Source organism: Cetorhinus maximus, chromosome 34, assembly GCF_964194155.1.
Source record: "Cetorhinus maximus chromosome 34, sCetMax3.hap1.1, whole genome shotgun sequence".
In the NCBI taxonomy this organism is placed as follows: Eukaryota; Metazoa; Chordata; class Chondrichthyes; order Lamniformes; family Cetorhinidae; genus Cetorhinus; species Cetorhinus maximus.
This window is the reverse complement of record NC_135912.1, coordinates 1,961,120-1,974,291: the sequence shown is the minus strand read 5'-3', so window position 1 is coordinate 1,974,291 and position 13,172 is coordinate 1,961,120. Positions and strand designations below refer to the sequence as shown.

The 13,172-nt window shown below is 46.2% G+C and overlaps 1 protein-coding gene across 1 annotated transcript in view; it reads right to left on the bottom strand.

Moving 5' to 3' along the window:
* LOC144671705 (uncharacterized) overlaps positions 1-12,701 on the bottom strand; it is a 49,473-nt gene extending 36,772 nt beyond the window's left edge. Inside the window, exons 1-2 of the mRNA XM_078533719.1 lie at positions 12,530-12,701; positions 764-5,656 (exon numbers count right to left, since the gene is read on the bottom strand). Of these exons, the coding sequence (XP_078389845.1) occupies positions 764-5,656; positions 12,530-12,701 (5,065 nt within the window). The remainder of the gene's footprint in view (positions 1-763; positions 5,657-12,529) is intronic.
* Between the last annotated feature and the right edge of the window lie 471 nt (positions 12,702-13,172).

The following is a 13,172-nucleotide window of genomic DNA, read 5'->3' as shown; positions in this document are numbered from 1 at the left end:
AATGGAGGACAACTTAATAATGATAAAACAAACTGGATAATGGAAGTAAAATGGATAATGGAGACCAAGACAGATAATAGAGGTCAATCTGGATAATGGTGAACAAACTGGATAGTGGTAGACAAACTGCATTGTTGACGAAAGAATGGCTTATGGAGGTAATCTGCATAATGGAGGATAATGTGGATAATAGAGGTAAACTGCAAATGGAGAATGAGCTGGATATTTGGAGAATTTGCTGTGTGCGCTCCTGAGTAGAACAAAAGATATCATGACCAAAGAAATTGCCCTGACTGGACTCTGGAAGCTGCTCAAATGTTTTTGAAAACCAAATTCTACAATTAATTTTGAGGAAGCAAAGATAAATCAGACCTACTGACCGATTTCAGTTGTCTTTCCACTTTATTCTGAAGCATACAGTTCCATTTTATGGAACTACATTTGGATTTCCCACACCACTTCCTCAGAGCGTTGGTGTTCATTAATCATTGGCAAGTTGCCATGCACATTAAAATGCTGTTGAAGCACAAAAACTGATTGGGCCTCTTTTACCAGGCGGATGTAACCAGTGCTGTTACCCATCCTTATTCCAGTGATAATCAGGTATCGTGTCTAAGGTTACTCTTTGCAAACCCTTAAAAATACTGAACTTCATTAGAAAAATTTAAAACACGTGAAAGTAGAACATGGGCAAAACAAAGTTTTTGGGGCACTCTGTATTGAGCCAAACAGTTCAAAAATAAAGTTAAGTTAATACCGTTACCATGTTCATTGTCATCAGTTGTTGTAGAAATTCTGCTGGTAGGTGCAACAGTTGTAGGACGAGTTGTGGCAGCAGTTGTCTTGATCTGTTTAATGGTTGCAGTAGTAGGTACTGTGGTAGGGGAGGTGGAGGTGTAGGCTTTTGTGGTAGTTGTTGAGGTGGTTTTGCTGGTTTCCGTAGGAGGTGTTGAGGTGGTTTCGCTGGTTCCTGTGGTAGGTGTTGAGGTGGTTTTGCTGGTTCCTGTGGTAGGTGTTGAGGTGGTTTTGCTGGTTTCTGTGATCGGTGTTGAAGTGGTTTTGCTAGTTCCTGTGGTAGGTGCAGAGGCGGATTCGCTGATTTCTGTGGTAGGTGTTGAGGTGGTTTCGCTGGTTTCTGTCATAGGTGTTAAGGTGGTTTTGCTTATATCTATGGTAGGTGTTGATGTGGTTTCACTGGTTTCTGTGTTAGGTGTTGAGATGGTTTCACTGCTTCCTGTGGAAGGTGCTGAGGTCGTTTTGCTGGTTTCTGTGGTAGGTGTTGAGGTGGTTTTGCTGGTTTCTACTGGAGGTATTGCGGTGCTTTCGCTGGTTTCTGTGGTAGGTGTTGAGGTAGATTCATTTGTTGCTGTGGTAGGTGTTGAGGTGGTTTTGCTGGTTTCTGTCATAGGTGTTAAGGTGGTTTCGCTGGTATCTATGGTAGGTGTTGATATGGTTTCACTGGCTTCTGTGTTATGTGTTGAGATTGTTTCACTGCTTCCTGTGGTAGGTGCTGAGGTGGTTTCGCTGGTGTTTGTGGCAGGTGTTGAGGTGGTTTCGCTGATTTCTACTTGAGGTGTTGAGGTGCTTTCGCTGATATCTGTGGTAGGTGATGAGGTGCTTCCGCTAGTTTCTGTGGTAGGTGTTGAGGTGGTTTCACTGGTTTCTGTAGTAGGTGCCGAGATGGTTTCGGTGGTTTCTGTGGTAGGTGCTGAGGTGGTTTTGCTGGTTTCGATGGGAGGTGTTGAGGTTATTTCGCTGGTTTCTGTGGTAGGTGTTGAGGTGGTTTCGTTGGTTTGTGTCGTAGGTGTTAAGGTGGTTTTGCTTGTATCTATGGGAGGTGTTGATGTGGTTTCACGGGTTTCTGTGGTAGGTGCTGAGGTGGTTTCACTGGTTTCTGTGCTAGGTGTTGAGGTGGTTTCGCTGATTTCTACTTGAGGTGTTGAGGTGCTTTCGCTGATATCTGTGGTAGGTGATGAGGTGCTTCCGCTAGTTTCTGTGGTAGGTGTTGAGGTGGTTTCACTGGTTTCTGTAGTAGGTGCCGAGATGGTTTCGGTGGTTTCTGTGGTAGGTGCTGAGGTGGTTTCGCTGGTTTCGATGGGAGGTGTTGAGGTTATTTCGCTGGTTTCTGTGGTAGGTGTTGAGGTGGTTTCGTTGGTTTGTGTCGTAGGTGTTAAGGTGGTTTTGCTTGTATCTATGGGAGGTGTTGATGTGGTTTCACGGGTTTCTGTGGTAGGTGCTGAGGTGGTTTCACTGGTTTCTGTGCTAGGTGTTGAGGTGGTTTCACTGATTTCTACTTGAGGTGTTGAGGTGGTTTCACTGGTTTCTGTGGTGGGCGCTGAGGTGGTTTCACTGGTTTCTGTGGTAGGTGTTGAGGTGGTTTCACTGGTTTCGATGGGAGGTGTTGATGTTATTTCGCTGGTTTCTGTGGTAGGTGTTGATGTGGTTTCATTGTTTTCTGTGGTAGGTGTTGAGGTGTTTTTGGTGCATTCGGTAACAGGTGTGTAGGTTGTTTCGCTGTTTTCTGTTGTAGGTGTTGAGGTGGTTTCACTGCTTCCTGTGGCAGGTGTTGAGGTGGTTTCGCTGATTTCTACTTGAGGTGTTGAGGTGCTTTCGCTGATTTCTGTGGCAGGTATTGAGGTGGTTTTGCTGGTTTCTGTGGTAGGTGTTGAGGTGGGTTCCCTGGTTTCTGTGGTCCGTGTTGAGGTGGTTTCACTGGTTCCTATGGTAGGTGCTGAGGTGGTTTCGCCTGCTTCTGTGGTAGGTGTTGAGGTGGTTTTGCTCGTTTCTGTGGTAGGTGTTGAGGTGGTTTCGCTGGTTTTGATGGGAGGTGTTGAGGTTATTTCGCTGGTTTCTGTGGTAGGTGTTGAGGTGTTTTCGGTGCATTCTGTGAGAGGTGTGAAGGTTGTTTCGCTGGTTTTTGTGGTATGTGTTGAGGTGGTTTTGCTGGTTTCTGTGGTAGGTGTTGAGGTGGTTTCACTGGTTTCTGTGGTAGGTAGTGAGTTGGTATCGCTGGTTTCTGTGGCATGTACTGAGGTGGTTTCGCTGGCTTCTGTAGTATATCTTGAGGTGGTATCGCTGGTTTCTGTGGCAGGTGTTGAGGTTATTTCACTGTTTTCTGTGGTATGTGTTGAGGTTTTTTCGGTGCATTCTGTGATAGGTGTGAAGGTTGTTTCGCTGGTTTCTGTGGTATGTGTTAAGGTGGTTTCGCTGATTTCTATGGCAGATGTTGATGTGGTTTCACTGGTTTCTGTGTTAGGTGTTGAGGTGGTTTCACTGGTTTCTGTGGTAGGTGTTGAGGTGGTTTCACTGGTTTCTGTGGTAGGTGTTGAGGTGGTTTCACTGGTTTTTGTGGTAGGTGTTGAGGTGGTTTCACTGGTTTCTGTGGTAGGTGCCAAGATGTTTTCGCTGGTTTCTGTGGTAGGTGTTGAGGTGGTCTCACTGGTTTCTGTGGTAGGTGCCAAGATGTTTTCGCTGGTTTCTGTGGAAGGATTTGAGGTGGTTTCGCTGGTTTCGATGGGAGGTGTTGAGGTTATTTCGCTGGTTTCTGTGGTAGGTGTTGAGGTGGTTTCGCTGATTTCTATGGCAGATGTTGATGTGGTTTCACTGGTTTCTGTGTTAGGTGTTGAGGTGGTTTCACTGCTTCTTGTGGTAGGTGTTGAGGTGGTTTTTCTGGTTTCTGTCGTAGGTATTAAGGAGGTTTCACTGATTCCTGTGGTAGGTGTTGAGGTGCTTTCGCTGATTTCTGTGGGAGGTGTTGAGATGGTTTTGTTTGTTTCTGTGATAGGTGTTGTGGTGGGTTCCCTGGTTTCTATGGTAGGTGCTGATGTGGTTTCACTGGTTCCTATGGTAGGTGCTGAGCTAGTTTTGCTGGCTTTTGTGGTAGTTATTGAGTTGGTTTTGCTGGTTTCTGTGGTAGGTGTTGAGGTGGTTTTGCTGGTTTCTGTGGTAGGTGTTGAGGTGGTTTTACTGGTTTCTGTGGCAGGTGTTGAGGTGGTTTTTCTGGTTTCTGTGGTAGGTGTTGAGGTGGTTTTGCTGGTTTCTGTAGGAGGTGTTGAGGTGGCTTCGCTGGTTCCTGTGGTAGGTGTTGAGGTGGTTTTGCTGGTTTCTGTGATCGGTGTTGAAGTGGTTTTGCTAGTTCCTGTGGTAGGTGCAGAGGCGGATTCGCTGGTTTCTGTGGTAGGTGTTGAGGTGGGTTCCCTGGTTTCTGTGGTCCGTGTTGAGGTGGTTTCGCTGGTTCCTATGGTAGGTGCTGAGGTGGTTTCGCTGGCTTCTGTGGTAGGTGTTGAGGTGGTTTTGCTGGTTTCTGTGGTAGGTGTTGAGGTGGTTTCGCTGGTTTCGATGGGAGGTGTTGAGGTTATTTCGCTGGTTTCTGTGGTAGGTGTTGAGGTGGTTTCGTTGGTTTGTGTCGTAGGTGTTAAGGTGGTTTTGCTTGTATCTATGGGAGGTGTTGATGTGGTTTCACGGGTTTCTGTGGTAGGTGCTGAGGTGGTTTCACTGGTTTCTGTGCTAGGTGTTGAGGTGGTTTCACTGATTTCTACTTGAGGTGTTGAGGTGGTTTCACTGGTTTCTGTGGTGGGCGCTGAGGTGGTTTCACTGGTTTCTGTGGTAGGTGTTGAGGTGGTTTCACTGGTTTCGATGGGAGGTGTTGATGTTATTTCGCTGGTTTCTGTGGTAGGTGTTGATGTGGTTTCATTGTTTTCTGTGGTAGGTGTTGAGGTGTTTTTGGTGCATTCGGTAACAGGTGTGTAGGTTGTTTCGCTGTTTTCTGTTGTAGGTGTTGAGGTGGTTTCACTGCTTCCTGTGGCAGGTGTTGAGGTGGTTTCGCTGATTTCTACTTGAGGTGTTGAGGTGCTTTCGCTGATTTCTGTGGCAGGTATTGAGGTGGTTTTGCTGGTTTCTGTGGTAGGTGTTGAGGTGGGTTCCCTGGTTTCTGTGGTCCGTGTTGAGGTGGTTTCACTGGTTCCTATGGTAGGTGCTGAGGTGGTTTCGCCTGCTTCTGTGGTAGGTGTTGAGGTGGTTTTGCTCGTTTCTGTGGTAGGTGTTGAGGTGGTTTCGCTGGTTTTGATGGGAGGTGTTGAGGTTATTTCGCTGGTTTCTGTGGTAGGTGTTGAGGTGTTTTCGGTGCATTCTGTGAGAGGTGTGAAGGTTGTTTCGCTGGTTTTTGTGGTATGTGTTGAGGTGGTTTTGCTGGTTTCTGTGGTAGGTGTTGAGGTGGTTTCACTGGTTTCTGTGGTAGGTAGTGAGTTGGTATCGCTGGTTTCTGTGGCATGTACTGAGGTGGTTTCGCTGGCTTCTGTAGTATATCTTGAGGTGGTATCGCTGGTTTCTGTGGCAGGTGTTGAGGTTATTTCACTGTTTTCTGTGGTATGTGTTGAGGTTTTTTCGGTGCATTCTGTGATAGGTGTGAAGGTTGTTTCGCTGGTTTCTGTGGTATGTGTTAAGGTGGTTTCGCTGATTTCTATGGCAGATGTTGATGTGGTTTCACTGGTTTCTGTGTTAGGTGTTGAGGTGGTTTCACTGGTTTCTGTGGTAGGTGTTGAGGTGGTTTCACTGGTTTCTGTGGTAGGTGTTGAGGTGGTTTCACTGGTTTTTGTGGTAGGTGTTGAGGTGGTTTCACTGGTTTCTGTGGTAGGTGCCAAGATGTTTTCGCTGGTTTCTGTGGTAGGTGTTGAGGTGGTCTCACTGGTTTCTGTGGTAGGTGCCAAGATGTTTTCGCTGGTTTCTGTGGAAGGATTTGAGGTGGTTTCGCTGGTTTCGATGGGAGGTGTTGAGGTTATTTCGCTGGTTTCTGTGGTAGGTGTTGAGGTGGTTTCGCTGATTTCTATGGCAGATGTTGATGTGGTTTCACTGGTTTCTGTGTTAGGTGCTGATGTGGTTTCACTGGTTCCTATGGTAGGTGCTGAGCTAGTTTTGCTGGCTTTTGTGGTAGTTATTGAGTTGGTTTTGCTGGTTTCTGTGGTAGGTGTTGAGGTGGTTTTGCTGGTTTCTGTGGTAGGTGTTGAGGTGGTTTTACTGGTTTCTGTGGCAGGTGTTGAGGTGGTTTTTCTGGTTTCTGTGGTAGGTGTTGAGGTGGTTTTGCTGGTTTCTGTAGGAGGTGTTGAGGTGGTTTCGCTGGTTCCTGTGGTAGGTGTTGAGGTGGTTTTGCTGGTTTCTGTGATCGGTGTTGAAGTGGTTTTGCTAGTTCCTGTGGTAGGTGCAGAGGCGGATTCGCTGGTTTCTGTGGTAGGTGTTGAGGTGGTTTTGCTGGTTTCTGTGGTCCGTGTTGAGGTGGTTTCGCTGGTTCCTATGGTAGGTGCTGAGGTGGTTTCGCTGGCTTCTGTGGTAGGTGTTGAGGTGGTTTTGCTGGTTTCTGTGGTAGGTGTTGAGGTGGTTTCGCTGGTTTCGATGGGAGGTGTTGAGGTTATTTCGCTGGTTTCTGTGGTAGGTGTTGAGGTGGTTTCGTTGGTTTGTGTCGTAGGTGTTAAGGTGGTTTTGTTTGTATCTATGGGAGGTGTTGATGTGGTTTCACGGGTTTCTGTGGTAGGTGCTGAGGTGGTTTCACTGGTTTCTGTGCTAGGTGTTGAGGTGGTTTCGCTGATTTCTACTTGAGGTGTTGAGGTGCTTTCGTTGATTTCTGTGGGAGGTGTTGAGGTGTTTTCGGTGCATTCTGTGACAGGTGTGAAGGTTGTTTCACTGGTTTCTGTGGTATGTGTTGAGGTGGTTTTGCTGGTTTCTGTCGTAGGTGTTAAGGTGGTTTCACTGATTTCTATGGTAGGTGTTGCTGTGGTTTCACTGGTTTCTGTGTTAGATGTTGAGGTGGGTTCCCTGGTTTCTGTGTTAGGTGTTGAGGTGGTTTCACTGGTTTCTGTGGTAGGTGTTGAGGTGGTTTCACTGGTTTCTGTGGTAGGTGTTGAGGTGGTTTCACTGGTTTCTGTGGTAGGTGCTGAGTTGGTATCGTTGGTTTCTGTGGCATGTACTGAGGTGGTTTCGCTGGCTTCTGTAGTATGTCTTGAGGTGGTATCGCTGGTTTCTGTGGCAGGTGTTGAGATTATTTCACTGTTTTCTGTGGTATGTATTGAGGTTTTTTCGGTGCATTCTGTGATAGGTGTGAAGGTTGTTTCGCTGGTTTCTGTGGTATGTGTTAAGGTGGTTTCGCTGATTTCTATGGCAGATGTTGATGTGGTTTCACTGGTTTCTGTGTTAGGTGTTGAGATGGTCTTGCTTGTTTCTGTGATAGTTGTTGAGGTGTTTTCACTGGTTACTATGGGACATCTTGAGTTGGATTCACTGATTCCTATGGTTATAAACAGAAAAGCATAAATCAGTCCTCCAGCTGAAGTGGATTTTAATCCTTGGCCCTTTTTGGGACTATTCTGGGTCAGGCGTGCTCCTCGGATGATCACTCTCACTTAATGGTGAGAATGACAGGCCTCACACAGACACTTAAATGGGTCTGAAGAACTGATCTAACTATGCCAGAAGGAAAGGAACCACCAAAGAATATTACCATCCTCCAGATAGTTTTTTTAACTTTCACAGTTCTAGGAAAAGAAAGTATAATTTTATTTGTATGAGAGAATCTAGGTCTTAATGATATTACAGAGATATATTCAAGATATCCATCAATATTTAAAGTAGTATTTAAGTTAAATCCCTGAGTAGAAGGCTACAGAGTTAATTATGGGGAGAACTATTATATCTACACTTCAGAAGCCATACTTTTACATGTGAGAGACGCCATGTGGTTCCAATATTTATACCATGAAAGAGCTAAACCAGTAGGAAACATGTTGAGCACACATGCTGGGCAGCATGCTTTGTTTTAGTCAATATCCTTCGCTTTAGTCAACATCCTTCAAGCAAACAGGATACTGAGGAGCATGGGTGGTGGTCACTATACTCAATTTCCAGGATTCATTTAACAAGTTATTTCGGGTCATCCTTAAGATAATCTATTGTTAGATTGTGGGATCTAACAATTTATCAATGCCTTGCTGAGATGCTGTAGAGGCCAGTTTCTGTTTTTATGGGGAACTGTCTTGTGTTAGAGGATATAACATACCCTATGTCATACTATGTTAGTGTCCTTGAGCATATAATTATGCCCATGCATGTTTATAGTTTCTGAACCTTTGTCCAGCAGATGAATTCTGCCTTTAATTTTTAATCCCTACTTCATAGGAGAATCACTCTTCTTAATCTTATAATTCTGAATTTATTGCTGGATTCTCTTAAAACTTCATATTTATAGCTGCATTCCTTCACATGGCCCTCACCCCTCACACTCCCTCACCCCCCCACACACTCTTCCATGCCCGATCCATGCCAACTCATGCCAAACGAATCCACAAGGTTCAGCGCTGCTGAAGTCAGAAGACTTTTAAAAAGGCATACAGACTTCTTTCTATCTTTCAGCCTCCCCGTTGTTGTCCATTGACCACCTGATATGATAGTCAGGTGGCCCTCTGAATGGGTGAGCAGCCCACCTGCTTGAAACAGCTTTAATTATATAAATCCGGGGATTTGATGCCAGTCCTCAAAGGAGGATCACTGGTGTCCGTTCAAAAGACAACAGCTTACGGACAGAATTTTTAGGTCAGAGTGCGGGTGCTCAAGCGTAAAACAGCGTGTGATGACGTTGGGTGTGCGTCCCGATGTTATCACGCGCTCGCGTGATATTTCAGTCAGCGGGCACGCACGATGTCGGAAGCGCGCTCACCAACAATTAAGAGGGCAATTAAGCCCATTAAAGTTCCAATTGTCCCCGATTTTTCATGGTCCGTCCAATCGGACAGGCAAATCTGTCAGGCGGACATTTTTGATGAAACCTCACCCAAGAGTGGGATGAGGTTTCCGTTATTAAATAGAAATAAAATAAAAATGTATGGACATCATTTTCATCATGTATGTGTCAGGTGACTGATTCTGATGTGTAGACATTTTTTCCCGGATTTTAAAATCTTTATTTATTGGTTATAAATTCTTCAGCTCCCTGAGGCAGCTGCCCCACGCTCACGTCAGCACTTGCCCTCCTCCCGCTCCCACCCCGGCAGCCCTGGGCATTTCAGCGCGTGCTTCACGCTGGCTGCCCACTAATTGACCAGGGAACATGAAATTGCAGCCAGTGGCCGATCGCGGGTGGCAGTCGATTCCCTGGACACTCCCGGGCTGGCCGACCTAAAAATCCTTCCCTATGTTATTTTCGTGGGGCAAGGAGTGACTGGTGAATTTTGCTTTGGAATCTCATCTCACTCCACACCCACACAGCTCACCCCTCCAATAAACTCTGACCCATTACCAGTTTGAGGATATTTCACCCCAACCCACCCACCCACCCTTGCCCCAGTCCCAGGTTCTCTCTCCTCCTCATCCTCTCAGGCCAGCCAGCTCAGCGTGTGAACAGCTGATTTCCTTCCCTTCAAGAATCATCAAGTCCCAGCAAGGGTAAACCTGTGTCTCTCCCCCTCAACTCATCTTAAGTGTGTCGCCAAGATCCAAGCCCTGCACTGGCACCAAAGAATGGACTGTGTACCTGACTTTTCAATACTTGATACTTGAATATTTTCAATGTTTGAAAGTTGCCCTCCTCAGAGACTTGTATAATATAGATCAGCCCTGTAAATATGCCAGGGTAACATTTGTTTGGGGAAATGGGAAAGATGTATTGGTTACTACTACACCTATACTACTACGGTCAAGATGAAACCAGGACAAAAACACTTGTAAACCACACTTCACATGTCAAATTTAGCAAGACAGTGCAAATCCAGACCTTGGCAATGCATTTAAACTTTAGATTAATTGAGCGGTAATTCACTTAATAGAAAGAATTATCATTGGAAAAGATAGAAAAGGAATTTGTTCATGTGGAGTTTCTGCACTTAAACTCTTAGGGCAGAATTTGTCCGTCGTCGGGCGGGCACGCACCTGACCCGAATGAGAGTAAAATAGTGCGCGATGACATCGGGTGAGTGTCCTGATGTCATCGCATACTCATGCGGTATTTCGGTCGGCAGGCGCACACGAGAGTCGGCAGCGTGCCCACCGAAAATTAAAAGGCCTATTAAACATCGGAGTTTCCCCTACCCGTCCAACCTGACGGTTGTCGGGCGGGCGAAAAGTCCAAGCGGCTTCTGGATTTTTGAGGCAACCTCATCCTCGGGCAGGATGTGGTTTACGATGTTAATTAAAAATGAAATAAAAATGTTCAAATCTCATTATATAACATGTCCCTGCTCATGTGGGGGACATGTTTACCTTATTTTTTAAAACTTTATTTTTAATGTTATAAATCTTCAGCTCCCTTCTACTTTATTTTTAATGTTATAAATCTTCAGCTCTGTGCCTTCAGGGTGCTTTCATTGAGCTCACCCACACGCGCATGCTGAAACTTCCGCGCTTGCCCCCCTCCCCTCACCATCCCGGCAGCGTTGAGTCTCTGAGCGCGCCTTTCACACTGGCTGGCCGTTAATTGGCCAGCCAGCGTGGAATTGTGATGGGGGCCCGATTGCGGGGGGCGGTCGGTTTTGCAGCCGCTCCCGGGCTCGCCCGCCGCACCCACGTGACGAGGTAAAATTTCTGCCCTTCTACTCTTTTTGCCTGGATGTAAAAATTGGCTGTAACAAATTCCATGCTGTTTCAAAGTCTTCTTCTCCTCACCAGATGTGAATGTTCAAGCTTTCTGATACTTCTAACTTGCCTGTGTTTTAACAGCACAGAAATCCTTTGGGCACAAACTGTCCCAAAAACTCTGGCTGAAAAACTCAACTTTGCAGCAGCTGGTTTTTTGGCGTTTTGAAGACCATTTTGCCTTCAAAATGTGTTTTGCATGTTGCCTGTATTGGAAGCATCGGGCACAGGATAATTGTGTATCAGAATCCCCAAGGCCTGAATTTTTTGGATGGCGGGTCTCCCTTCCAGACTCCGAGTGCCCCGCAGCTATTTCACACTCGAATGAGCTTCAGTTGACTGAAAGCCCCTCACTCAATCTGATTGGCCAGCAGCTGTACAGTCCTTGCAGCGATATGAGCTACAGTGAACTGAAGAGCAAGTCCATCAATATGCCTGAGCCTAAGTCCCAGGACCAGAGGATAAGGTAAGTTTAAGGGGTCCCAGGAGGGAAGGGAATGCCTAGGGGGTGCAAAGTGGGCGATTGGGGTGTCAGGGGAGAAGCTGGTACGGGGGTTTGCGGTAGGTCCAGCGGCCACTGGACCTTAAGGGGAAGGGGAGCACCCGCAGTCAGAAAGGGGCTTCTGATGGAGATGCCCCAACCCGCTTCCCACCTTAAGTCTAAGCCCGTTCTTTATCAGGCTTCCCCCATGCCTGGTAAATCCTCCCATCAGCCTCAAAATTGAGACTGGTTGGGAAACAGCCCTTAAGTGCCCAATAATTGGCCACTTAATGGCCTCAATTGGGGCAACGGTGGGCTTCCTGTCCGAGGCCTTGCCCGCCCCAGTGTAAAATCGCTGCGAGGTCAGGGCGGGCGGGAACCCGGAGAGGATCCCGTTCCTTCAATTTCATGCTCCTCCCCCCACCCGCCTAAAAACCCACTTACAAGGGAGTGTGAAATTCAGGCCCAAGGTCCTACTTTTTCGGGGTTGGGCGTGGAAGTGTTTAACGAATTTCACGGTTCTGTCTCTGAAGAATTGAAACACCAAGATTCCTAACCTCGCTGATAGAGGAAAACTAATTATGATGCTGCCTGAGCCTAATGTTTCCCAGGGTGAATCCACTAAACAGTTTGGTGTATCAACGTTATCTTGCTTATCTTCCCAATAGCTAGAAGACCCTGAGACCCAGTCCTTTCAGGTGGAAGGGGAACCTCCCTTCATTCTCACTGCATGCATCTCCAGGGCATTACTGGACCATACGCATTTTGAGGCTCCTGCCTAATGAGAGGAGAATTGACACAATCTATAACTGTCCCGTTCCCTCTACCCTGTGTTTGGGTACTGGGTGCATCCCAGGCACAATGGGGAGGAAAATCTATGGCAAGTTTCGGGGAAACATGAACTCAATTTGCAAACATATTACTGAAGAATATAACATATCGAGACTCACCTGCAACTATAGCAAAAACCAGGCAGCATAAATATATAATAGTCCTCATTTTGTACATTGTGCTTTTTGTTTTAAAATCCCAGTCAAAAGAAGACTTGCAAGTGACAAAAAGATAGAAGAGTTAAAATAGTTGAAGTTCGAATGTCATTTGTTTTTCAAGGTACCTTCAGGTAAAGTTCATCCCAATTCAAAAGATTGGCTAGTAATCCACAGGAGTAAGCAGTGAAAGTGTCGGAGGCAGTTAAACTGAAGAGTGATATAATGTTCCAAAAGGGAACTTTGTAACTCTAGATAAATAAATTATCCCATAAAGCACCTGACCTCGCCCAAAGGGCACCTGACCTCTCCAAAAGGTAGTCCGGGACCATATCAAAAGGGGTATGTTACCTCTCAAAATGGTTATCCTGGCTATCCAAACGAATCCACAAGGTTCAGCCCTGCTTCTAACAGGTCTAATCTGTGCACATCGGGCTTCAGACACCTCTCACACCAAAATCAGACGTGAACGGAGGGAGCTGCTGATTTCTATGAGCATGCGCAAATCCAGACCTTGGCCCATTCCTGCCCCATGTGTAAATGGTAGCTTCCGTGTTCAGGTATGGGACTTCCAGACTTGGGCTTCTTTTGCCATTTTCACCATGAAACGGCCTTCGTCTCTTCATGCTATCATACACCTTACCTGTGTTCTAATCCTCCACCCCATTCCCCATTTCCCTGGCTCTGCACTTCCTTAAAAACTATTCAATCTCTGACAAGGAGAGGCAATATAAACTACAACGCACAACTTTAAGGGGAATGTAAGAACAAAAAGCCTTGGAAGTGTGTATACACAATCTTTGAAGATGCCAGGAGAAATTGAGAAGACTTTTAAAAAGGCATACAGACTTCTTTCTATCTTTCAGCCTCCCCGTTGTTGTCCATTGACCACCTGATATGATATTCAGGTGGCCCTCTGAATGGGTGAGCAGCCCATCTGCCTGAAACAGCTTTAATTATATAAATCCGGGGATTTGATGCCAGTCCTCAAAGGAGGATCACTGGTGTCCTTTCAAAAGACAACAGCTTAGGACAGCTTACGGACAGAATTTTTAGGTCAGAGTGTGGGTGCTCAAGTGTAAAACAGCGCGTGATGA